This window comes from Camelus bactrianus, chromosome 26, assembly GCF_048773025.1.
Source record: "Camelus bactrianus isolate YW-2024 breed Bactrian camel chromosome 26, ASM4877302v1, whole genome shotgun sequence".
Classification (NCBI taxonomy): domain Eukaryota; kingdom Metazoa; phylum Chordata; class Mammalia; order Artiodactyla; family Camelidae; genus Camelus; species Camelus bactrianus.
This window is the reverse complement of record NC_133564.1, coordinates 8425473-8451900: the sequence shown is the minus strand read 5'-3', so window position 1 is coordinate 8451900 and position 26428 is coordinate 8425473. Positions and strand designations below refer to the sequence as shown.

At 43.3% G+C, this 26428-nt stretch overlaps 1 protein-coding gene across 1 annotated transcript in view; it reads left to right on the top strand.

Annotated features, from left to right (window-relative positions):
- The window catches only part of CSMD1 (CUB and Sushi multiple domains 1), a 1327842-nt gene that overhangs the window by 1003253 nt on the left and 298161 nt on the right, over positions 1–26428 (top strand). The window contains exons 9-10 of the mRNA XM_074353379.1: positions 2703–2827; positions 14260–14381. Of these exons, the coding sequence (XP_074209480.1) occupies positions 2703–2827; positions 14260–14381 (247 nt within the window). The remainder of the gene's footprint in view (positions 1–2702; positions 2828–14259; positions 14382–26428) is intronic.

Here is a 26428-nt window from a genome sequence, read left to right as displayed (position 1 = left end):
ACCAGAGTGTCCTGTGACTCCGTGGCCATCTAAACGCAGTTTTGTGCCTGCTTTCCCTGATGTGCAGACACAGACGTGCATAGAGGTGACGGGCAACCGTTTGGTACCGAGCTTTTTTCTCCTCAGAATTGCTACATACTTAGGTCATTTTTTCATAGCAGCATTATAGTCATTCAGATACGTATATAATAATATAGTCAATCATATTCCTATTAATGGACACTCTCATGGCTTCCAAAAAACAACTCTGGCCAAATTTTCTCATGTTTTGGATGATAAATCTGTATTATATTGTCAGAAATGAGATCGAGTAGTCAGAGTTAACCCACTCAGAACACCTGACGGAAGTTGTATGAGGAGCGTGTATGAAAAGACAGACGTTTTGTTGGGTGGAGTGCGCGCCATCAAAACTACGAGTGGTGGGCTTTGGTGACTGGAGTGGTGATTGCCAAAGGGAGGCAGCAATCTCATTTTCCTTCCTTTATGTTTGACCACACCTGGAATATTCTGTGAGATACTAGCTCCTTAGTTTAAGAGAATCATAAAAAATGTCGACACTCTCAAATCTCAGCAGTCCCTAAGCTGTTGTTAATCACATCATTCGGTTTGTTTTGTTCGTAGTACTTATGACACTTGCATTTTCTTCTTGTTTGGTTTGTTTGTTTGTTTTTCTCCTCCTGTAGCTAGGCTGTTACCGCCATGGGATTCGGACTTTGTCAGTCTTATTAATTTCTGCATCTTTGCTCCCTGGAGTTGAGTGTGGCACACGGTTGATGTTCAATAAAAATGTAGTGAAAGAATGATGAAAAGTATGAAAACTGAAATTTAAGTACATAGAAAGAACTGAAGATTGGGGCCTGGAATAGACAACACAGAGATATAAAAGTTGTTGTCAAACCAAATATTTAGATTTATTTCATTTATTCAGGTGGTTCCAGGGGTTTAAACAAAGACCAATGAAATTATATGAAGGGACATGTCTAAAAAGTATAGCTGTTTTAAATAACTGCTATGACTGACAGTGAAAATTAGAATTATGCCTACATTTTGTTCTTTTCACTTTCAAAAATAATGCATGTTGTATACTTATAATGCAATGTTTCTCAAAATTACTTTGATAGAATTCTAGTTGCCCTGAATATTTGGTGCAAAAGGGCTTCCTGATCAGATAAATTTAGAAAATTCTACATATTTCACATTCTCTTAAGTAGGCAAAACAAAAGTTTGCACATTAAATTTTAGTAAGCTTAGAGTCCCCTTTAGAAGAGAAAGGTGCTTAATTTTGTTTAATGTAAAATTTTTCAACTTGAATTGACCTTCATTTGGTGATTTTTGTAGACCTCTGTGACTGTGCCCAAAGAGTGGTATATGGAAGTGTGGGAAATGCTGGTAATAATGTTACTGAAATAAGGTTCACTCTGAGATTGTAGATGAGAGTTTTTCAATAAGCAGGATAGGAAAGCACTTGTTTATTTTTCCCCTTATCTTTTATCTGTTAATAACTTTATATATAACACGGGCAACTTTGCATCCTTCCCCTCAAAGACTCTTTCGTTCCCATTTTTGTCAACATCAGCCTCAGGGTGTGTCAGGTGGAAGACACAGGTAGACTTCCCTTGTAACGACAGGCTTGTCGGGTAGGAAAATAACGTGGCGCTCAGCTCGGCGCCAGACAGCCGGCTGAGCAGCAGTGGCTGAGTGCTCAGACCTGGAGCACACCTCTCCCACCCTCCCGGCACCTGCTGAGCTGCGTGTCTGCATTCACATCTCCTTACTGCTCACAGCCTCAAGGCTTCGTGTGTTCAGAGGCAGCTCTGCAGCCAGAGCAATTTTTCATCTAACTCTAGTCTAGATGGATTATTGGTTTTGTTTTGTTTTGTTTTGTTTTTGTAAAACAAGTGATGCTTTTCTGTGAGATGTGTTTCAGAAATAAAATAGTGCCGGACTTCTGAATATAATTAATGCTTGCAAGGGTAACAGAGTCTTTACTGAGACATTTTTTTCTTGTTTTTCATTGGGAACAAGTTTGATGATGATGATGATGTTGTAAGAACACAACATGAGATTTATCTCCTGAAAAAATTTAAGTGAACTTTACTGTTGACCATAGGTACAGTGTACATCAGGTCTCTGGAGATCATTTATCTTCCTTAACTTTTAAAATTCATGCCTTTGAATTAATAAATTCCCATCGCCCCCCCCCCCCCGTAACCACCATTCCATTCTTTGATTTTATGAATTTGACTATTTTTGATACCTCATATAAGTGGAATCATATAGCAGTTGTGTTTCTGCATACTGACATATTTTCTTAACCCAGATTTTCCCCTTTTTTGGGGGGTAAGATGTTTATTTATATGGAGTGACATCCAACTCTGGTCTGTTTTCAGGGTATACTTCTTACATGCACGATCGGTTCTTATTTAAGCCACAGCCCCTGGTCCTGACACCTCTGTTATTGTCTTAATTTTAGAGAAGACACCCTAAGGTTTCTGTATTCATTCAGCGGAAGCTGGCAGAACAGAAGTTTGAACCCAGGTCTTGTGCTACCTTAGAGGGTCGTACTTGGGGAAACCACTAAAAGATTAGCGTTTCACATGGTTTTGATGGTGTAACACAGTAGCAGCACTGCGATGATTTTTTTAAAGAAGTCTTCCATGAATAATCCGGGTTTTTTTCTTTTTGGTTTTGTGATTGCGTAGGGTCGGTTCCAACGTGCAGTTTTCCTGTGAGGACAGCTACGTGCTCCATGGGTCCAAGAGTGTCACGTGCCAGAGAGTCACAGAGACGCTGGCCGCCTGGAGTGACCACCGGCCGGCTTGCCGAGGTGAGACAGCTGTGATCCGGCCGGGTCTGCCTGGCCTCCCTCTCTCCTCATAGCTGGTGTGCTGTTCTGAATACGCAGGGAGATTGAAGCGCAAGGTGCTGTGCACAGCCAGAGCAAAGCTTGGTGGTGATTTATGTTTTCATGGTGATGTGGCTGAACAGGAAATATTTTTTTTAAATTTGTTAGGAGGCAGAAATTTCCAAAGATATTTATGGTTTTTAAATTTCAGGAAATATATGAGCAAATCTAATCATTCAAACTCATACACACATACTCAGTATAACTCGGTCTCCATCTATCTATCTATACACACAGCTTGCATATTTATGAGAATATGTTACGTGACCAGATCCTTTGGAAAACTTTTTGCACATCCCTGCAAATCTAAAAATTCTCACCTTTCCATAGTAGTGAAGTTGCATTCTTGGGGTTTTTTTGGTAGTTTCAGTGTTAAAGGGAGTTTGTTAGCATGATCTGAAGCCATCATTTTATTATTATATCATCTTAAACTAATCTCGAACATAGCAGAGCAAAATATTGCATCATCATTATCTTCTTCAAAGAGGTCAGAGTATCCATTTGTCACGTCAGTGAGGTATGTGAAGAATCCTACCAGAATTACAGAAGCCATAGTGAACCGAGAAGAAATCTATTTTAGTAAGGAAAAATTTTTAAAAATTAAAAAGAAGTCTAGGTGTTTTGTTTTGTTTGCATTTTGGCCATAGAATAATTTATGCAAATTATAGCTTTAAAGAAAGAAGAAAAAAGCTCTACGCTAAACAAGGGATAAAAAGAAAAGTTTCGTATATAAGAATATCTACCTCCTTACTGCCTTTCTCAGGTGAATGGATTCATAAAATTTTACTTAAAGACGTTTCTGTTGCAAAGTAGTACAAGATGAAGAGCGTCAGTTACATCGTGTGGAATGAACTAGTTGCCAAATGTATCACTAGCTTCATCAGAGCTGAAATACTAGATTTCAGGGTTTATAATCACTCTCGTCTTTTTACGCGGAGAAAACACAGCTTTGTAGCGTCTGTGCGTCCCGAGGGCAGAGTGGGGATGTGTCAGGTGGCAGGGGGCCCTTTCCCATGAAAAGTCTCCCTTCTTGGAGAAGCACCATCTCTGGCCAGAAGGTGCGTACGGTTGGGCCCTCCCCTTTTTGTTGTTAGACTATTCATACACCGTCCAATACTGAAGTGACATCATTAGGGTTTCAAAGGGGCTGTAGCAAAATCCGTGTTCCCACCAAGCAGTGGGAATGTTCATGTTTCCAGTTACAAATGAAAACTAAGTCACAGGTATTATCTTTCCCCTTAGGAAAAAATACGCTTTTGTTTGTAGTGTTTTTCTTGATCTTCTAAACCAGAAACATATGTTGCTATTTTAAAAGCCCACACTAGACAAAAGTAGTAAATACACATCTGTTTTAAATTGGTGATTTAGAGTGACATAAAGGGAATATTATGTAGGCTGTCTGTTATTTGGTTCTTACCTTATTTATTAATCCAGAAATTTTCCTTTCTTCCCCCTTTGGCCTGAATCTCACCTAGACTCAAAACACGTTCTCAGCACCTTGGCCCCAACCTGGACCCTGACTTGGTATCAAACCCTCAGAGGTGCTTATCTCAGCAGACAGCTGCTGCATCCAGGCTGAAGGTGGAACAGTTCCCTCCGTCCCACCAACTGCTCACTCTCAGAGATGTTTTCAGGGGAGTCTGACTTCCTGCTCACATGGATTTGCATGTCCTACTCTGTGGCGTTTTAGAAGAGAATCTCCCCCCACGGGATCTTCGCTGTGCGGTTGCTGGGTCTGGTTCCCCTCGGAGGTCTTGCCGCCTCCCTCCAGCACCCACCTCCCTCCTTCACACCCAGGAGCAGAGAGCACTCCACTTTATTCTGCTCATTTTTCTGGACTCAGATGTTTTACTTCAATTAGACGTACCTTTGTTTCCATGGACTAATCCTTTAGTTCTCTTTCAATGTGTTACTTTTAACTTTCTGAAATAATGAGCTATAGCAGCTGAAAGTAATTCTTAAGAAAGTGTTTTCTTATAGGATGTATATTTTAAATCTCTATACTTGAACTTGAGCAGACTGTGTCTGAGGAGCAATAACAAAGTTTTAAAGAAATACATATTTTAGAGCATTTGGAGTAGTAAAATATTAAACAAACAAACAAAAAGAAAGTATAGAAATCTCCTAAATAGAATAATTTTAGATAAACTCTTTAGAATTAGGTGATAACAATTAGGTGACAAAAACCAAACCCAAGGGATGCTTAAAACAATGGAAATGTATTTCTCTGCCATGTAGAAGTTAAGAGGCAGTACAGGATGAGGATGGCAAATGTGTTTCAGAGGTGAAAATTTCCCTAGTACTCACTCTGTCCACCCTATGGTCAGATGTTCATCCTTGTGGTCCAAAGGGATATCCAAATTCCAGGTGGTAGGATGCAGAAGTTTAGAAGAAGCAGAAGACACATAGCAGGTGTATCCTGTGGAGAGTCTACAGAAACCATCCCATGTATTTCTGCTCAATCCCATTGGCCAAATTCCAGCCAGATATTCTTACCTTGCTATGAGACTTAGAAATGGAATTTTTATTTTATGTGGTTAAATATATAGCAAATAGTTATACTTCTATGAAAGAAGAGGAGAATAGATACTGAGGGAATCTTTGCCTTGGGGTTAATTGCTATAAGAAGGGGAGATGGAACAAATCACTGAATAAGTGACACTTTTTTTTTTTTTTTGCTTCCCTGTATCATCTGCAGCTTTTCATGAGTGGAGAGTGCAGATAAATTAGGGAAGCATTCAGCCCTCTCTCATGTCCCTTGGCATTTTTGTATCAGTGCAGGGTTTTGTTTGCAAGCAATATGGATGAAAAAATGGTAGAACTGTATCTGTATGAATATTCCCCTTTCTGGACTGGAAAGGGCTCACGTGTAAGTAACATGGTTAAATAAGGAAACTGTCCTCCACTTCAACACCCCAGCCTCTTTCTCAGTCTTGTACTCACCTCCTGGCCACCTGGCCCTCTCACTAGAGGGCAGCTTCCTTCTGCAAAGCCAGCAGGAACAACCCTCCTTTAGTCTGAAAGACAGAGTTGTGTATAACACCAAATAATCACCATGCGACATGACCTAATCAATTGCATGTACAGATGAACGGCCAAATGCCTTAGTGCACCTGTAGGTGGACCCTATAGAGGGGTCTCCAGAGCACTGCTCTCCACTAGAAATAAAATGCAAGCCACATATGTAGTTTTAAAATGTCTACTAGCCAGATTTGAAAAAAGGGAAAGAAGCTGGTGCCATTACTTTTAATAACAATTTATTTAACCCAAAAATATTCCAAATAGCATTTGTATAGTTAATATAAAGATCATAAGGGGATGGTTTACATCCCCGTCCTTTTATTTATACTGTGACTTGGAAATCAGCATGCATTTTATGCTCATAGCACGTCTCGTCTGAGACCAGCCATCCAGTGCTCCGCAGTCAGAGGTGCCAGGGGCTACCATGGACAGCGCAGCCCGGCTCCGTAGCTCCGCCCACAGTCTTGTCTTCTCCGCCGTCAACAGCCTTGTAGGTGTGAAGGGAAGAAATGAGCTCCGTGATTCTTGGGCAGTGTCCCAGCTGCTGCCCCTCACTGCAGAACATTCTTTCTTCAACTAAAATCCATGCGTTTAGCAGGCTGGCAACATTAGGAGCCCTGAATGTCCTCGTCTCCTCCTTTGAGTAGTGTCTCTCCTGGCCTTCGATGACTGAGTCATCCACTGAAGAACCGCTGAAAACCTTTCTTTAAGTCGAGCTTTTATACGTATGTCTGTACAGATAGATAGCTCTAGATGTTGAAAATGTCAGGGAAATGGATAACATGAAGCATAGTGTTTTAAATGCTACCCACAGCAGACTACCAGGACTATTTATTTAGCTCTCAGTAGGTTCCAAACACCAAGTGATTTTTCAAGTTCCTTTTCCACTCTGTGCTACCCCCATAATAGACTGTATATAGAAAGCAAGCACCATGGTTTGGGTTTTCCTGATTCGTTCTGAGCCTTTACAGTAGCCCTTATATTGATCATCTCAGCCGCATATTCTAAAGTCAGTCATCTATCAAATACGATAAAATGCCTCTGGTCTGAGCATGGTACACGTTATGAGATTTCTGATCAGTCACTTAGGGAAGGGCTAATTCTCAAGGTCCCCATCTTCATGGAGGGTCTCTTAACTCTTAAGTAATTATCATGCCTTCTCCACAGAAGGAATGTCGGATGGAAGCGTTTGATAAATTGCAGTGAGTCAGGAGTGATCGCTCACATCTGGACACTGGGTCCTTAGCCAAGGCTTACATTAGCTAATTAGCTTTGAGGACGGGGGACATTACCTTTCCTTCCTGTTACCACACAGATGAGTGGTTACGATAGCGCAGTAATTATACAAGTGATTCTGTTTGAAATTATGCTTACTTCATTTAGGGATATGAAAACAACCATTATGATTTTTCACAGAGTAAAATATTATGAGCTGTTTGAAATCATATAAGTATCTTTAACTGGCAGTAGATTTTTTAAATAAGCAAACAAAAAAAGAGAAGACAAGGATATAGGTCTATTTTTAAGCAAAATGCTCCAGCTGGCATTTCATCCCATCAATATTTAGGGGGCTAGAGAGAGAGAATTTCCTTTAATGCTAGTGCACTTTGATCTGTGGAATTAACATTTTTAGTTGCTCACTGAGTTGGAAGAGCACACAGAAAAGTAAAGTGTTTTTTGCAGTTGTAACTGTGGGTACAATGGAAGCCAATTAGAGCCACCCATGGTCACAGAGTACAGTTATTATTATTTTGGGATTCCAGGTCAGGTTAGTTCAGAACTACCCTTAACTTGTTAACTTGTCATTTATCAAGAACTTTACAGTTTAGTCTTTCCTATGCAGGTTTTCTCTCCATGCAGAGATGACCTTTTAAATATGTAGTGAAAGACCATTTATACCTGAAAGATGACTTCATTCTACTAGATTAAAGGTCCATAGTCAATTTTAAGATTATATTTTAATACTGATTATTTGGTCAGGTAGCTGTGAGCTCATAGATTTAAAGAAACATACACACTTTTTTTAAAGAAAAACAATTTTCCTTGTAATAAAGATAAAATACTGAGAACTCGTGAGATTTACTCTCTGAACCCTTTCATACATAACATGTGTCAGTGTTAATTGCATTTGTCATGTTGTACATTGCATCCCTAGTACTTATTAATTTTATAAGTGAAAGTCTGTGCCTTTCGACCACCTTCCTACAGTTTCCCACCACCATCCCCTGCTCTTTTGTAACCACGAATCTGCTCTCTTCTTCTGTGAGTTTGTCCGTTTGTTTTTGAAGTCAAATTGACCTACAACACCATGTTAGTTCCTGTTACACAATGTATGATTCAATATTTCTGTGCATTACAAAGTGATCACCACAATAAGTCTAGTTACAGTCTGTCACAGTGCAAAGTTACTAAGTTATTATTGACTATATTCCCTATGCCCTGGCTCATTTATTCTGTGAACACAGGTTTGTCCGTCTTGTGCTGTACACCAGAAATTGGCACATTGTAACTAACTGTACTTTAATTTTAAAAAATAAAAATAAATAAATGACTAGCCTGGTAAGAACTGAGACCATAGAAAGTGAAGAGAGAGAAAGTTTGTCCCTCTTAATTTCTCACACTTTTAATTTCAGTGAATTTGGAGGAATTTCTGGTTTTGCTTCTGGACTCCAAAGGATGTGTACTCTTTACTTGAATGTCACTTGGGAGAAAAACATGTTTTTCTCTGTTTTTTTATTAAGTTACTGGAAATAACAAAGCCTCCTTTTTTTATACCACTGCTCTCAAATTCTACTGTCATAGAGTGACCTGAGAGCTAATGTTACTTTGGTGTTGACTATGCTTCTAGAAGGCGCCTAGGCATTTTCTGACAGCTCCCTCGCATCTGCTTCCCGTCTACCTGGAGCACTTCTGCTCCGGTGTCCACGGGGCTCTCCACCCCGACCCCCGTGAGCTGTGGTCTCACCCAGCCCTCCCATGCCAGATGTTTCCAGGTCCTCTCAAACCCTGGCTCCGCCTTTCCACAAAGCTCGCATGTGCTCCTGACGTTCGGTTTGATCTGCTTGTTAGCGGCCTGTTGAAGACAAGGAACTTAATTTCATTTTCTCTCTGCTGTAGCCTCTGCCTAAAGCAGCACCCAACTCTTAAGAAGCATTCACTGTGTATTTCTTTGCTGTGGATGCTGTGGTGTATGCGGCGGTGTGCTAAATGCTTTGCTTGTGTCCTTCCCTGCAGTCCTTGTAGCGACGATAGATGAAGCTGTGATTATTTTATTAAATGCATAAACAGGGAGGCCTAAAATGAAATAATTCAACATAAAACATCGAGGAACTTCATAAACCAGGCCTGGAACTCTGGTGTGATTAAGAAAAGCAAGTTCAAAAGAAGATGAATGAGTAGTATTTCATTGTATATATATTACAATGTGTGCATATGCATACACACACACACACACACACACACACATACACATATATGCATACATATACTCAGCCATAATAAATAATGAAATTCTGCCATTTGTGACAACATGGGTAGACCTTAAAGGTATTATCCTAAGTGAAATAAATCAGATGGAGAAAGACAAATACTGTATGATTTTATTCATATACGGAATAAAAAAAAAAAAAAGTAAACTGAAACCCAACTCAGATACAGAAAACAGATTAGTGGTTACCAGAGGGGAGTGGGTGAAATGGGTAAAGGGGATCGTTTGTAAGGTGATGGGTGGTGACCAGAGTTGTGGAGGTGATCACTGTGTAGTGTGTACAGATGCTGAATTATAATGCTGTACACCTGAAACTTATGTAATAAAAAATACAAAAAAATGAAGAAAGGAAAAAAAGAAAAGCAAGCTCTTAGCCTCTGACATGCTTCCTCCATTTTGGTTGACAGTCTGGATATAGACATAAAATCTGCAGTTGATGAAAATGCTTTCTTCCAGATCATACAAGACTGCCCAATATAATTCTTAATTCACTTGAAAAAGCTTCAGTTGTGAGTCCAGAGATCCTATTAAAGTTTAGTCAAACAGAATATTCTTGCCTTCAATTAATTTGATTAATTAAGTAGTTACTAAAGAACAGTAAAGGTTCCTGGAACTGATTTTCCGTAAATAGATAAATAATTACTTCAAATTACGGAAGACAAATTATGTGAAACAAATACGCTTTATACTTAAACATTCAGTGACTAAGCGGGTAAGTGGCACTCAGAATGGGTTAGTTTTCTTCCCCCTTTCCACTCTCCTTCTTGATATACTTCCAGTTATCATCTTGTGAGTTCTAATTTTACTTTAAAAACATATAAGCTGTAAGCAAATTTTGAGTTTACAAATTTACAATGCTGCCACATGAGTAATATTAGCTGTACGTTAATTAGGTCATGGTTATTGTCAAAGAACATTTATTAAGCATTATTAAGATTTAAGTGTTAATTGCTTAATGTTAAGTGTTATTTTTCCAAGAAGATCTTGCCAAGGGGGAAAGTGTTGGCAGGGGCAGAAAGTGGATTTCAACGCAAATACGTTTGAGCATTCATGTGTACGTTTCCATTATAAGAATGTATTTGAATCTTGCTATAAAAACTTGCTTGACACTAGGATATTGTAATTACTTAATTATTCGCTTAATTACGTACTTTGCTGACTAATTAAATAAGTGTTTAGTGCAGAAGCCACTGTTTGGGAAGCAGTTCCCTGTCTCCAAGGACACGGTGAAATTGCTCATCATAGTCCAACAGGTCAGCTGAGCTTCCTCCATGTCTGAGAAGCTACGCAGCCCTTCCTAGTGAGGCGTGAGGGGTCAGTGAGGAGTTGGTGACTGGAAAGAGACAGGCGGGGTGATAAAGCCAGATCATTCAGAGTCAGATGACTCCCAGATCACCAGTCGAGTCTGTGTTAGCTCTAGCGGGAAAAAAAGCTGGCACAGCAGTGTAGATGGGTTTGTAGATAAACTGAGACCCCCGCTCTCCTTCTGTCGAAGGGTGTGCATGCCTTGCCTGGCCGCCCTCCCCTCCTGTACTCTCTTCTCTCATCGCCCGTCCTCCTCTCCCTCACCACCCTGAGGGAACCTGATCTCAGGGCCAATGGCAGAAACACCTGCTTGGGCATCCCCAGGGCCCTTCGACCTCTTGGTCCTTGCTCACTGGGTGCGTGTCCGTCAAGCCTTGAGGACTGAGAGAGGAGTCTTGGCTTGTCTCTCGTCTCTTGGGCTATTGCTCTTCTTACTCTTCCCACAGATGGGGTGTTTGAGGAGTTTAACGTGTAGTGCACGTGGACAAAATTCACCTCCAGGTGCTTGAAGCTGATGAGGAGGAAGACGTGGGGTGTGACAGAGGAAGTAGTATAGTTCTTTCTACCTTCCCTGCTCTAAAATTCAGAGAACACGCAGCTTAATATGGCCCGTCCTGCTGCAGAACAGAAAGAAAGCCCCAGGTGACAGGTGGTCTCGGGAGGCCTGGAGGATCCCGTCCAGTCTGTGCTTCAGCACACAGAGGTCATGATAACTCAAGGTACACTGTTATTATCTGATGGTAACTCTACACAGAAATGCTGGAACTTTGAGTGGTCATCGGTAGACAATCTGAGAATTACCTGTGTCCAGTAGGAAAGCTTGAAACAAGGAAGTAGTGCCTATTGAATCGTAATGATGGCGGTAGAGTCATCACATGGTGAAGAGGCAGATGACTAGGATGGGGTCCCTTTCTACAGAAAGGCAAGGACTGAGGTACGAGCTCAAGTTTTCAACAATTTCCCAGGAAAGAGGATTAGAATTAAATAATTATAGTTAGATCATATGATTTAAGGCTGTTAACCTACTCAAAAACAACAGCAACAAGTATCTATGGGGGAAACTGCCAGGAACCGTTCTAATTGTCGAGATTACACAGTGAACAAAACAAAACAGACCACTAAAAAACATCTCTGCCCTGAGCATTCCCACATATTTCATTTCAGCCGATTATTTTGATGGTTTTATTAAAAGTATGGGTTAAAAAGTTAATTTCTTAGAAAAATGCACTGCAAAAACAGGGACATAGTTATAAGGAAAAAGAAGAATATATTTTATATATCAATTGGACAACTTTTGATGAGATATACCTCTGAAGGGACTAGATTCACAACTTGCTCTGTGTGAAACTGGTATCATGTATGCATTACGTGTAGAAAGTGTGTTGGTTCCCTGTGAATATTTTACTAGTAGTTACCTCACTAAAAATATAATCACTAAAAATCCTGTCTCCCCAAGCAGTGGGTATGATGAATGTCATGAAGAACTGGTAACAATTTTAATAAGTCAAGTTAGAGGTCAAGCTTCAAAGCAGGCAATTGGGACACAAAGCCATTGACGGGCTGTCAGAATTGGTGAACTTTCCAGCAGAGTGACAGCTGGAGCTAATGACTGGACAAGTACAAATTGTCAGTGGGGCTGTAACACATTAGTTCCCAACTGCACAGATTCTTCAGATGTGTCTTTTCAAAGTTTGGAATGCTTAGAGTGGCACTTTGATAATGTTAATTCAAAATGAGTCAGCAGGTATTTATTGAGTAACAGGACATTCCGCCTCTGTCATTCAGTATGCAGCTTCACAAAGTAGGAGCATGTAACGTAAAGGTGTCACGCAATTTTATTGACAGTTTTTCTTCTAAGGTTTTCTAATTAACACTGGTAATATTAGAGTGCTTTAAGAAAATTTCGGCTCTGAAGTCTGTGCTTTTGTCTGGGAGCCCCTTGGAGAGTGAGCTAGCATGGTGCAGGTGCGTGTGCCTGAGTGTGCTGCCGTCAGACGCCTTTTGCAGCCATGACTCACCTGCTGGGTTTGGAACCAGCTCACGTTGCATTCTTGTTTACTAAAAAATGCTGTTCATTTGGAAAGCAAATGTCAGTATTTTAAGTTACCTTTCATATGTTTTTGTTAGTCGACGTACAGTAGGTGAATTCAGAGCTAATTATTTTTGTAGTAAGTATCAAGTAAACCAAAAGCTGTCTAAAGTCATCTTCTCACTTTTGCTTTGTCAGCAATTGTAGACACTGGATACAGTGCTGAGCGTATACAGATAAGGAAAGGAAGAATGCCTTCCCAAGTTCAAGGGATTCACAGCCTTGTAGGAAAGAGGAATCTGTAAATTAACAATTACAACACAGCCGTATTGTTGGGACTAGGCACAATCCACATTACTGCTCCATCACTGTAAATGAAACAGGGAGACGTGTATTCCTGGAGGGCAGTTAGGAACTTCCCAGTTCGCTTCTCCTCATTCCTCCCCGACAAGATGGCCCTGGATGTCAGAACCCTGCTCTATTTAGCGTTTAGCTGAATCTCCCGGAACAATGTCTGGCCTGCAGTGGGTGCTCAGCCAGCAACGAGAAGGAAGGAAGGAAGGCTGGGCCATGATGACAGTTAGCTCTTCACTGGATGGCAGTTCAATCAGTCTGTGTGATGTGGTGTTTTAGGGGATGAGCCAGAGATTCTCTTGTGTTAGTTCTTAACTTGTGGGATTAGCTCTTCTGCTCTTTTGTTAAACCCATTTTAAATTACTAACATTAAGACTGGAGATCAGGGTGACATTTGATTTCCAAAAATTGTCTACTGATTTTTTTAAAAGTTCCTTTCTAGCTTTTTAGGCTAGAGGCAGTCAGCTGAAATATGTTTATACTCAGAGCTCAGCCCTTCTGATTGGATTGTGTCATTTCCTTGGTCTTTCCGTTTTAGGGTACTTTTCCTTTCAGACTCACCATTCCTATTTTCTTTCTTTATACTTTCTACTACACTTTGAGTTCCTGTTTGCATTGTGCTATAAGGAAATTGGTACAGTTTGTTATAATATAAGATCTAAAACTTGAAGGGAACTTAAAATATCTTCTGTTCCACCATCCTCATTTAAGAAGGACAGGGTGAGGTGATGGAAGTTGGAGTTACTGATCCCCAGTCACAGAGTGTAGGGAATCGTCCAGACTAACCCTGGTCTCCTGAATTCTGCAGCACTCTCCTGTTGTGTCACGTACAAACAGACATTTAAGCAGACCCTGTCTGAGTCAGAATGGGGTTTGAAATGTACTTACTTGATTTGACATTGTGCACAGTGCTGTTGTCAGTTAGGGCATCCTGTGAATAGTAATGTTTTAGAAGATATACGTAATAGAGTTCCAGTTCAATGTTGCAGGCACCAAGCAAGGGTCCTGAAGGCTGAGCAAAATCCACTTGCCAGCTTGAGATCACAAGCCACTTTTACTACAGTCGCTGAGTAGTTACCTTGAAGTTCCATGTGCATCTTATGTCTTCGTCACACAAATGGAATCCTGTAGAAAATAACATTATCTCTGTATTTCCAGCTAGGACGTGTGGCTCAAATCTGCGTGGACCCAGCGGCGTCATTACTTCCCCGAATTACCCGGTTCAGTATGAAGACAACGCACACTGTGTGTGGGTCATCACCACGATGGATCCAGACAAGGTAAGGCTCTCATCCTCCACCTCTGTGTGCCCAGTGAGACCAACCCTGTGCTGGCTGGCCATTTAAGATCAGCAAGCTGTGCATGTCATGCACCCTTAACTTTTGCTGTTTGGGTTGAAATTCTCCTGCTGCATGTGTGTCTGTCCATCCACAGTACTGGAGAGCCCGTCTCGGATTCAGCTATAGAGTGCGTATTCTCGGTGTGCTCGTCTGTGCTGGTTCTGGTGCTGAGAACACTTACTGTCTGCCCTCTTAGAAGTCTTCCAGTGTACGGTCCTGTATGGTCACCCGTGGTCCCCGCCGTACACTCAATGTCTGGACCCATTCTTCCACGTAAATGTAACTTTGTATCCCTTACCAACATCTTCCTGTTCCTTGCACCCTTGGCACCTGTCAGTCGCCGTCCCTCTGCCTCTGTGAGTCCAACTAGCTTAGATTCCATAGGAGTGAGATTGCGCGGCACGTGTCCTATTGCGTCTGGCTTCTCTCGCTTAGCTCGATGTCCTCCAGGGCAGAGATTTTCCTACGTGAAGGACAGGCCTGTTTCTCTTTCTTTCCTGTTGTTGGCTGAGAAAAAGCACAACCTTAAAGTTGAGAATTTTGTCCTGTTGGGTGGGCATGCTGAGGACTCAGGCCTGGGAGACAGGCTCTCAGCTCACTCTGAGGGACTATCCCAAGGAGGTAAGGGAAGAGCCAGGAGATATAGGAGTTTTTGCAAAAAGGAAAAAAAAAAAGCAGGTAGTTGGAACATCAAAAGATGATTGTTAATTAAGAAAACCAGATGTCTTAAGTTAATGAATTTTGCATTTTTCTATGTATGGGAGGATGCGAGATTTGGGTTCAATGAAATCATTCCTTTGATCTGCACCTGAACTATGTAGGGCCAGAACCCGATTTTTGTCCAACCTGAGTCCCCTCAGGGTGCGCCTGGGGGTGGCCTCAGAGGCTGAGGGCTTGATGGACGCAACATCCTTTGTTCAGTGGTACAGCAGGTGACTCTGTCCACACAGTACACACTGGAGTAACTGAAATCTCCATGCACATGAAGGAGGCTTGGAGTGCCCATGGTCTAAACCCCTGGCCTGACAGACAAGAAGCTGGGATCCAGGGAAGGTAAACTGCCCGCCCAGGACCGTGCAGTCATTCCCTCACTTCAGGGTGAAAACGTACTGCCCTTGTCACTGCACCATGACAGCTTTCTTCCTCCTGAAGGAAGTTAGTTCCTTTGTAGCTCTGTTCCCTTATCACTTTGATGAGAACCATACGGAGATGAAATAATAGGTCATTCTGTGCGTCCATAGGCTTTTGGCTGTAGGTAGCAGAAGAGCCCCCTCAGAGCTGGGCGATTTCAGGGAAGCACTGTTTCACGTAGCAAAAGTGCAGAGCCAGGGAGATGCCCGGGTTAGTTCCGGATGGAGCTTAGTAACTTCGCTCGAGGCCCCGGTGTTGGCCTTTCTCCTCTGCTCAGCTCTCCGGAACTGTGATGACACCCCCTCAGGTCACTAGAGGCCGTAGCATTCTCACATTCAAAGTTCAGTGAAGAAACTCAGCGTGTCTCTCTTGGAAATGGAGGAGATTTTCTAGAAGTCCCTCTGGGCGTCCCTCCAGGCGTCCCTCCAGGCCCAACTGAGTCAAATGTCCACAGTCCAGCTCCTAGGCAGCTGAGGAGAGAACCATCTGGAGGCCAGAAGAAAGGGCGGGCGGCTGTGGGTGACGAGCCGCATCCACCACGTGCAGACAAGCGGAGGGACGGAGGAGGGGATCTTGGTTATCTCCACGTTCAGCTGTTGACTTTGATACGTTTCAAAGCCCACTATCTTCCCATTTCACCGGACACGGGTGGGCTAAAATTAGTTACAACTCATGAAGTGTGTCCTTTGACATTTTGAAGTTGATTTTTAGACTTGGCCAAACTTCACAATGACAGATGAAATAACGGATTTATGCAGTTTGGGTGTATGCATTTCTCTCATTTTACAGCTTCCACTTTTCTCTCTCATGTTTGTGTGCACTTACGTAGATTTTTGTAAATATTTCTTACATATTGTGTTGACTCTGTACTCGCAACAATTGACAAGTTGAATTTCAGAATTTCTTGTTATACTGCTTCAGAAAGTCCCTTGCCTTTTCTTCATTTATTTGGGTGAAATGTTCAAAGAAGAACCAAGCTATTCCGGGTTGACAGACTCACACACGATTCTCTTGCAAGAGCACCACTTAGACACCTGAAGGCGTCTCAATTAAGCAGAATTACTATCCAAATTAAGCAGCAGCCATTGCCATTAAGTATCATTAAGCTTAATTTGATTCCTTGGGAGACATTCCAAATAAGGGGGTTTCCCGATTAAGCGTGTGGTGCTGAAGGCGTGTTACATATCGAGCATAAGAAAAAGGAAGGCTTACGTAAAGGTTTCCAGACAGTGGCTCTTGCCAGAAGCATGAGCGGAATGCTAGGCAAGAGGAATTGGTACACCTCAATTCGTGTGTTTGATGTGCTTTCTAAACCTTATGAAGTAAGATCAAATAGAAAACTGAAATCAGTTTCCAAAGTCAATGAGACATTAGTTACTAAACCCCTCTTTTGTTTGAAGGATTAACCCTCTCATGATGACTTACACTCTTCCCTGGTCTTAGATCTGCTTCGACAATTAAATAACCCAGGGACATGTGTCAGTTTATACCAAGTGGTGACACAGAACAGCTCATACAAAAAAATGCTTGTAGGGAGTTGACAGAGTCTCTGAGTAACACGTGTTACAATTTGTAATATTGTGAGATGTCAAGTTAACAGGAATACCAGAAATCTATTCACTTGCATGTGTTTATTAATGTATATAATTATCCTAATATGTATTATATTAATATGCATTATCTATAATGACTCTTAGGAGAATTACTGTAGTAATTAATGTGCATGTATTAGGAGAACCTGCAGAAAAATTTTTCAAAAACCAAAAAGTACCCCAAGTGGATTCAGTTTAGTGGACAAGTAGGTTTCTAAGCACTTGTCTGTAATTGTTCTTGCTGTCCTAGTCTAGTAGAGATTCTATAAAAATTAATACAGTGCAAGATACTACTTAATATTTTTTACTATAAATACATTCAACAATCCATCTTTTCTCAGGTAAAACTTTTGAGGAGTCCTGTGGTCAAATTCTTAAGTAATATGTGGTTAGCTACCCACAGATTATGGGAATTACAAGCAAAGGCTCTCAAAGTCTACCCCTGGGGTTTTCACTGAAAAGATTAAACATGGAAGACAGCTTTCCTTGGAACCCTAACATATGTGGATATATGGGTACGTGTGTGTGTGTATATGTGTGTGTGCATGCAAATTTTTTTTCAAATACATTTGGCGCTGAAAAAATTTCAGTACCCAATTTTAATTTGAGCACCTCAGAGAGCAGTGTTTCTGTTCATGGTAAATTCAGGATTTAAAAGATTTAAGACATTTCAACTTTGTCTTCATTCGTTCAGGCAGCTATAACAAATTATCACAAACCAGGTGGCATATAAACTGCAGACATTTACTTCTCACATTTCTGGAAGCTGAAGTTTGAGATCAGGTGCCAGCGTGGCTGGGTTCTGGTGAGGACCCCCTTCCAGGGTGCAGGTGCAGGCTTCTCGCTGTCCTCACACTCAGACAGGGAGGGGCTCTCAGGGGCACTAATCTCAGGCACAGGGGCACAGCCCACCTGACATAACCACCTGCCAAAGGCCCCACCTCCATTTCCATCACTAGGCTTTCACCATACGAATTCGGGGGGCAGGACACAACACATTCAGAACATAGCAATCTTCTAAGTAAACAAATGCTCAAAAATTCATAGAAGTATTTCATTAGCCAAGCAAATATTAGCAACTGAAGAACCCTCATAAACATCTTCATGTGCATCTGAGCATCCCATGGTGCTTTGCACGTGGAGGAAATTGTAAAGTTTAACGGAGATTAAGTAAACAAACACTTAGAAACGTGGGTTCTTGTTGCCACGCCTGCCTTTCCACTTTCTAGGACATCATGTGGGTCTTCCCACACTCATTTTGTGCTTGCACATTGAACTGTCAGGGTGACATCTCGGCCATTTTGGAGAAATGAACTAAACTTTACGCACATATGGTGTGTCCAGACAACCAGAAGAGCAGGGCGGGGGAGGGCATCTGGATCGCCTTGGCCAGGAGAACCTGCTGGGTGTGCGGACGGCTTTCTAGCAGATGGGCAAGTCATAGGAGCTCGTGAGGGGTGAGGGCTTGAGCGGGGAGTGAGAGCAGGTGGGTCTTTTGGGAATAGATGGGAAAGTGGATTTAACAATCCTTTTCAACTGTTGTGAGTGCCTTCGGACTATCACTGGTTAATAAGCTTAGAAACCTGTGCAGAATGCCAGGCCAGTAGGGCATTGTAGGCATGATCAGAAAATCCTCAAGTCCTTTGTGGAGCAAGGGAGGGGAGCCAGGGATGAGGACCTAAGCTTGGGGTGTGCGGCCAGTGGGCTGAGGCACCACTGAGCAGCACTGGGGGTGGTCTCTAAGCTGGACTTCTGGGTGTGACTCCTGCAGGCTGTGTGATTGAGGCAGAACATTTGACCACTCTGAGCTTGTGTTTCCTTAAGGTGTTAACAGTGCCTGCCTTTGAAGGTTGTTGTGAAGAGTATAAAATCAGTGTGAAGCACGTAGAACCTTGTCTCCCAAACACAGTAGAAATCCCTCCTCCATCTCCTCCTCCTCCGCCTCCTTGTCTTCAGTGTGATTATTAACTCCTAGATGCAAGAAGACTTAAATGGGACCCTGAAGGACAGGCGGAGGGTTTCAGTGTGATGCTAATGGCGCTGGCTGTCAGCATTGGCCGCTGATAGAAGGAAGAGCACTGCAATGCTTACGTCTTAGAGGTCATCCTGCCGACAGTCAGGTGGACAGTGTTGAAGGGCACAAGGCAGAAGCAGGAAGCGCGAGGACTTTGCTGTGACTGTGCAAGACCATGTGACCCTCGGTCAGCACAGCGGCTTCAGGTTTGGGGAGGAGGAGATGGACTTGTGAGATATTTCAGGGGTAGTAACTGGCCACAGCCATGTATACGTTTGCATTACGCCTTTTATTTGATGACTAACTCTTGAGAACTACAGACAAATAAGAAAATTTGCTTTGTATTCAATGTTTGTAAGAAAGTTCAGCTTATCACAGTCGTTTTGGTAGAAAGAACATTAACTTCTTTTATTATTCAGTGGATTTTGTACATAATTGGAAGTAACAAAGTCATACAGATATAGAAAAGGCATTCATTTGCATTCACAGTATTTTAAGATGCTTTGAAGTGGAATTTGAATAGATATAATTCAATAGATGTTATTTCCACATTAGGGGAGTCACAGATTGGTGGAGAAGCAGAGACAGGACATGACTGTCGGCTATGACACTGCATTGAGCGTCCTTGTGTTTCCGTCAGACACCTTTCCAGCCCAGATGCCACGATGGGGTCAACTAACTGTCCCCTTGCTTTCTTCATAAGTCCCTGACCTCTGCTGGAGGAAGTCGGGTTCAGCGCCAGCTGTCCTCCTGCACAGCAGCAGGGCTCCCTCACGTTACTGGTGCCTTACGTTGTCCGTATCAAGTCTCCAGTATACCCCCTCTCTGTACCAGCCCTTTCATTCTCAGTGCCCAAGTGCCGCCCACTCACTCCTTGCATCTAAATACATTTCTGTTCAGTGCTTTTCTTATTTAAAGCTAACAGTGATCATACAAGTAGGAACAATACAACAAGACATACTCGTTCAGCACATCTTTGCACCCACATTCCTGCAGATAATTGGGAAAGAGCGATGAGCAGAGATCTCAGGTCTTCGCTTGCAGGGAGGTCCCACGGTGGGAGGAAGAGGGAAAACCAACTAACAGCCCAGCTCAGTAAAACACATCCACGTGGCGACCAGGCATTGCGTGACGATGAAACAGGATGGAGAAATAATTTATTGAGGATATTTAGACACTTATAAAAGAAAGAAAAGATTAAAACTTTGTATAATGCCATTTTGCGTAATTACCACCCAGAGGCCACTGCTGTTTTTAATACATAGTCTTCCGTTTCTTACATACAGAGATCCTCAGCAAAAAGATCACACTCTGAACGCTTTTATCTCACCCTGTTAAGAGACAAAGGGAAAAGTGTTCACAAATAACGAGGCTGTGTTTTTTTCCTTTGCTTTTTTTTTTAACCATCTTCAACTGGAAAAAAGATTACCTTCATACTCCAAGCATTTCAACCAAAGGCAGGGGAAATGGTCAAACCCCCGCAGATAGAGGGAGAAGCTCCCCAGACAGTAATAGATTTGTGTGGCCGGTTCATGACTTGCCCAGAGCTAAAGTTAAACTTTGTATCGTATTTTATAAGAGTTCTAAAAATTTGTTTCCTTGTTTCTTAATGGTATAAAACATAATGGTGGGTCTTAGGAATCCTAGATTTGAATGAAATAAGTTATTATCTCTTGTAAGCAAGCCTCTGTCTACAATGTCTTTGAATTCCTGTCTGGTGCATGGTGGGTGGAGTAGAGCAGGCTGATTAACAACGCTGAATAATTAGCTTGACAACTAATTGTTTTATATCACCTAGGAGGCAGAGAGGGTGGTGCTGTGACTGGTTTTTTTTTTTTTAACAGATAAAGCTGTCTCCAAGCCACCAACCCCACAAATGTACACATTATTTGGGTCTAAAAAATGGCCAAATATAGTGTACTAATGTTCCCAGATAAACTGTTTGTCGCTCCTAAGCTTGGCCGTGGGTGGTGCTTTGTGAGCACTTGGCTTTCCCATACTTTCTTGCCTTCCTTAGGCTGTTCTTTATTTTGGAGGATACCTGTTACCCAGCGGTTCCCGCCAGTGTGCAGACTTAAAAAGAGAGTATTCCAAAGGTCTGGAGAGTGTTCTGCGGGTCTTCACAGGCCTCTAGGCGATGCTTTGATGGTGCTAATGACCTGGTAATTGCTTTCCCGGGTTTCCACTGACGTGTGAGGCCTGCTGATGGCTGTCAGCCCTGCAGAGTGGGCCCCTGGCAGGTGCCGGAGGAAGGGAGCCACAAGGATTTACCCTCCCGTCACCTCTCTGTGGTGAGGTGCTGGGCAGCTGTACTTGAAACTGAATGAACCTCCCAGGTAGCAGAAGTGGAATAAATCAAGCCTTGCTTCGAGAGGTGCTCACAGAGGAGACATGCCGTTATTGTTTCTAACAGCAGACACACCCAGCACCTGCTTCTCGTCGCTGTGGCTTCCTGCAAGTCCGTGGACTGATTCTGAATTTTTCCGTTTGTAGCAGGAATGTTTTGTTGTTGAGGAGAAGGCATATTTTGTTTGACACGTTTTGCTAGAGGACTGAACCAAGCATATCATCTCACAGGGTCACTTCTAAATGCTAACATGACGGACAAGAGTGCTCTTAATTAAATATTTCATGTTCATAAAATCCACCTAGGGCATTAATGGTTCAGAATCGTCCCAGCATCTGGTGCTGTTGAGTGCTGTGAGGAGTCTTATGTGCAAGGCATTTGTGGGCTAATACAGATTTAAAATCTCTAGAGCATAACGTCGTCAGCTACATTCACATCTTACGTGCTTTGTCTTTGATCTGGACTAAAATCGCCCGTTTTGACATTCTCCCATTTAATGTTGGGGGAACATGGTCCATTCAAACGTTTGCTTTATAGAAGCTGTTTTAACATCCCGTTTGACTGACTTGCAGAATCCTGTACAGATACAGAATGACTGAAATGCTGAACTAGTATATATTTTATAGAAAACTGGCATGTGTAAGACAATTAAGTGAACAGAAAATAAAGAGAAAATTCAAATTATGATTGGCACCTATTTGAAAAAAAAAACACACCTCACATTTGAATTAAAAGTTACCAGAAGCAGATGTAGATATACATACATATTTTAAGTGTATGTGTAAAACAAGTTTATCTTGATGTAGGATTGAGGTAAATGAGCTACAATTATGTAAAATCTTCAGTGCAGGCTTTTGGTAAGTCCCCTCAGAGTTGGGACTTTCAGATGGAGCTCAGGTTTACGGCTTAGATGGTGCGGTACCCGAGCCTCCCCGCCAGCCTCATCAGGGTCCACCTGCCCCCACGAGCTGTCATAGGAGACTGGCCACTGGGAGTACTGGCTGAATCCGCAGGGGTAACATTCGGCCGTGGTCTCAAAGGATCACACCAGGGATGCCCTGGTTACGTCTCAAGATCAGAACGAAAACCTCTGTGTCTGTGTGTGGAAATATTTCCCAAGTCCTGTCTCTTGCTCAGCCCCATGCCGAGCCGTGATTAAGCCTCACTGCTTCAGACTCTTACGTTGACACCTGCCCTGAACACCTCCCCACCCTTGTCTGCGATCTGGGCCAGGTTGTGTATGCCAATCTGAGTTTAAAAGAAAAAATGCCACATAAATGATAGATGATTGGATGAGATTTCAAACTTTCTGTGTTGATGTGTTTTTTTAAGTTTCTAATAACACCCTCAGTCCTTCCTCCCAAATCATGATGCAGTTTTTCTCGCAGGTGGCTCTCCCCTCCCCCGGGAAATCACATCTTTGTCTCTCAGAGGCTGGGAAGGCCTCAGTTCCTCCACGTAGAGAAGAAGCTCTTTGTCACTTGCTGCTCTGAGATTTTGGCCATTCCTTTCAGTAATTCAGAACACAAGTCAATGAAATCTCTTTTTTCCCCAAACACGTGCCATGAGACTTCCTTCCCCTTCCAGATGTGGCATGTCGCTCCCTCTGTGGGACTCGGGAAGTCTGTCCTAGGTCCCACGGTGATGAGCCTCTATCTTCAGTGTCCCAAATCAAGTCTGGAATTCTCGGAGTGGGATGACGTGGAGGCCAAGGTCACCGTCAACATGCTGGTGTCACAGAGAGCATCCTGCCCCGCCAGTCACAGGCTTCAGTGCAGAAGTGCAGGGCTGCACGGCAGTGAGCGCCTGTGGTCATCAGTCAGGCCTCTGGTACGTAGAATAAAAACCAGACTGTGGTTTAATATCAGGCCTGAGCTACGAAGAGCCTAACATGTCAGCAAGAAAAATGTCCTATCTGTAGTGAAAAGAGTCTGAAAACAGAGCCTCCCAAACAGAAGTCATGATTAGGGAGGTGAGGGAGGGCAACAGCATGGCTATCCTGCAAGTCAGGTGTTCAATAAAATCTGCTGGTTCCCCGTCTGAGGGCGGATTAGTCCGTTCCCTCCTCCACCCACTGCATCCTGAAGCGCTGACGCTGCATCCACGCAGAGCTTAACGACGACGTGTACTGGCCTCCAAAACTTGCTCACTTATCAGAACCTCCAGCTGTCTCAAGGATGGGAGTGGGTGGGGGTGCTGTGACACAGCAGAAGGTGGCAGGCGATGTTAGCTAATATTTACTGAGGAATTAACATGATTTAGAAACTTAAAGGAACTGTGTTCCTTATTTCACTGAATCCTTAAAGCCCTGTGCCTTAGGCTTTGGTGTTGCTTCCTCTTCAAGGTAAGGAAACTCCACACCAAGAGGCCAGGTCTGCCTTTTAAGCTGCTGCTCTCAGCAGCAGCAGAACCGGAAGCATGATGGGAGTGGTGATTGAACTCAGGTGAGCTTTATCCCAACAGGCAGGTAAACCTGGAGAGCTGTGGGACACAGATCTTCCCGCGTCACTAGGCTGAGAGGTGATTAAGTGCCCTGGGGAGGCGGGGTCAGTTACGCGAAGCTGTTTTCCAGTTTTGCAGAGGAGGCAGAGAGTGGCAGCATCTCAATGCACGCCACTGTTCCCTGACCTTCTGGTTCACTTACTTCTTCAGAATGAGCATCCATGGGTGTCTGCAGGTGGCATATCTGGGCCTGGGATGACAGTGGCGCCCAGGACAGAGCAAGTCTGGCCCCTCGTGGACTTACTTCTGAGTGAAACATCAGGCAGAAAGTAAAGAAGCAAACAGATGACATGATTTCAGGTGGTAGTGGGTGCCATGCAAAGCAAACACACAAGTCAATAAACCAATAAAACAGAGCGGAGTGATAGAGACTGGTGGGTCCAGGTGATGGATTTCGGGTGTGGAGTGCCGACGAAGTCCAGTGCTGGGCTGTCACCTGGAAGATGCTGGTCAGGTCTCTGGGGAGGGGTCTGGGGGAGCAGAGCCTCAGGACAGGACACAGGCTGGGTTGGCCCCTGTGATCACACAGGCTGATGCTACAGTGAGGGGTGTCCGGGGCAGCCAGCTGGGGCCAGACCACGAAGCACACGCCCGCGCCCCTCTCCAACAAGGTTGGCATTTCTTCCGAAGGGTTGGGAGGCTCGGAGAGGGTTAAGCGTGGAAATCACTGGGTCAGGCTTGCATTTTGGAGACATTTTTGTACACACCTTGCAGAGCGAGAGGAAGGACCGGCGTGCGGTGCAGTGGGGGTAGGGGCGTGGCTGAAACGCCTTTCTCGGGCTGTCCCTGGAGGAAGGACTAGGGAGGATTCCAGGCCTCAGGGAGCCGGGGTCACTGTGCTGTCTGGCAGCTCTCAGGTTGGTGGCAGGACCAGTCCTGGGAGATGCGATCTGGCGCCAGCACCATCAGTGCTCCTGAGAGCCGAACACGACCTGGGCTCTGAGCCTCTGTCCAATTTGACCAGCACAGCAGCCTGTTCTTCCGCGTGGGTCCCCCTCTATACGGAAAATATAAACTCATTTTCTTAATTTTTACTTTTTAAAAAAACTTTTCCAAATAGGCCAAAGTGTTCTCACAAATTTCTGTTACGGGAGATGCTAACAAAGTATATCATGTGGTGCATAGCATTTGTAACAGTCATTTTCCAGGTTTAAAACAAAGAATGACATTTTGTCAAACTTTCTATACTAAAAACACTGACAGAGGCTTTGTGTACACTTATGAAACTTAATATTTTCATATGAACACCTATAAGAAAAACATAGGACATTTTTGTTGAATAACTTGTTTAAGGCAAAAGAGGATTTACTTTTTTTCCATAAAGATGGCTCAGATTTGATTCAAATAAAGGTAGTAAATATACTTTAATATTATTGACAAACTCAAGTCTATTAACAGTGTGAAACAGTAAATGGTATGTAAATAGTAAAGCAATAAGAATGAAAATAGAGCCCCTGAGCAAAATTTTATACAAGATTTTGGGAAAAAATATTTTTATGTGATATGCTTAGGCACAGATGCATTCCTAGCAAATGAAAAATGTTATTCACAGCAGCTGGCCCCTTGCTCTCTGCAGTGAATCAATATCCACATGAGAAGTGGGGTTTCTGAAACTGCAGCGTCTCTAGTGCACCCCTTCAGTGGGAACAGCACCGATTTTTTGCTTCACAAATACGTTGTCCTCAGTTTCAGATTGAGCTAAGCACTCATTAGTTTCGTTTTCTACTGGCGAGAGAGTCTTTGTTTCCGTTCCTGAGCCTTCTAAGCCCAGGAGCTTGCTGACTGCTGTAAGGAGTTGAGAACGGCAGCAGCGGGCCCTCTGCCTACCGGGTGGCAGGGCCTCCTCTTCCTGGGACTCGGAGACCCTCTCCGGGGTGGTGCGCAGGCGTCAGCCCGCAGCTCACAGGCCGTTCCCCGTCCTGCAAAGTCGTGTTCTCCAGCTGAACAGGAGGTGCAGAGAGCGGCCCGCTCCCCGCCACCCACTCCCTTCTTCCAGGAGGTTTAACAGGCCCTCCCCAGCCCTAAACCCGCACAGTGGTGGAAGCATCTCCGAGTTTTCTTTTGCAGTGGTGGTTTTCCCAATGTTCTGGTTTCCTTTTAAATTCAATAGTGTTATCACCTGAGGTCAGGTTGCTTCCTCTGTGGCGGGGGTGGGGGGCAGGTTGCAGAAGCCTGTTCTCCAGGCTCACGCGGTGGAAGTGACAGCTGACACTTGTTCCCACAGCCCTTCTCCACCTCCCGTGAGCCTCTTCCTCTACGTTCGCACATGGTCCGTAAACATTATTCAGTTGTCCTTATTTTATGAAGTTCATCACTTCTGCAGCACTGTCCACAGGCTTTTGCAACAGCCCCTTTCTGCGAAGAGAACCATGTGCTGTGACAACATGGAAACTTCCCTTTG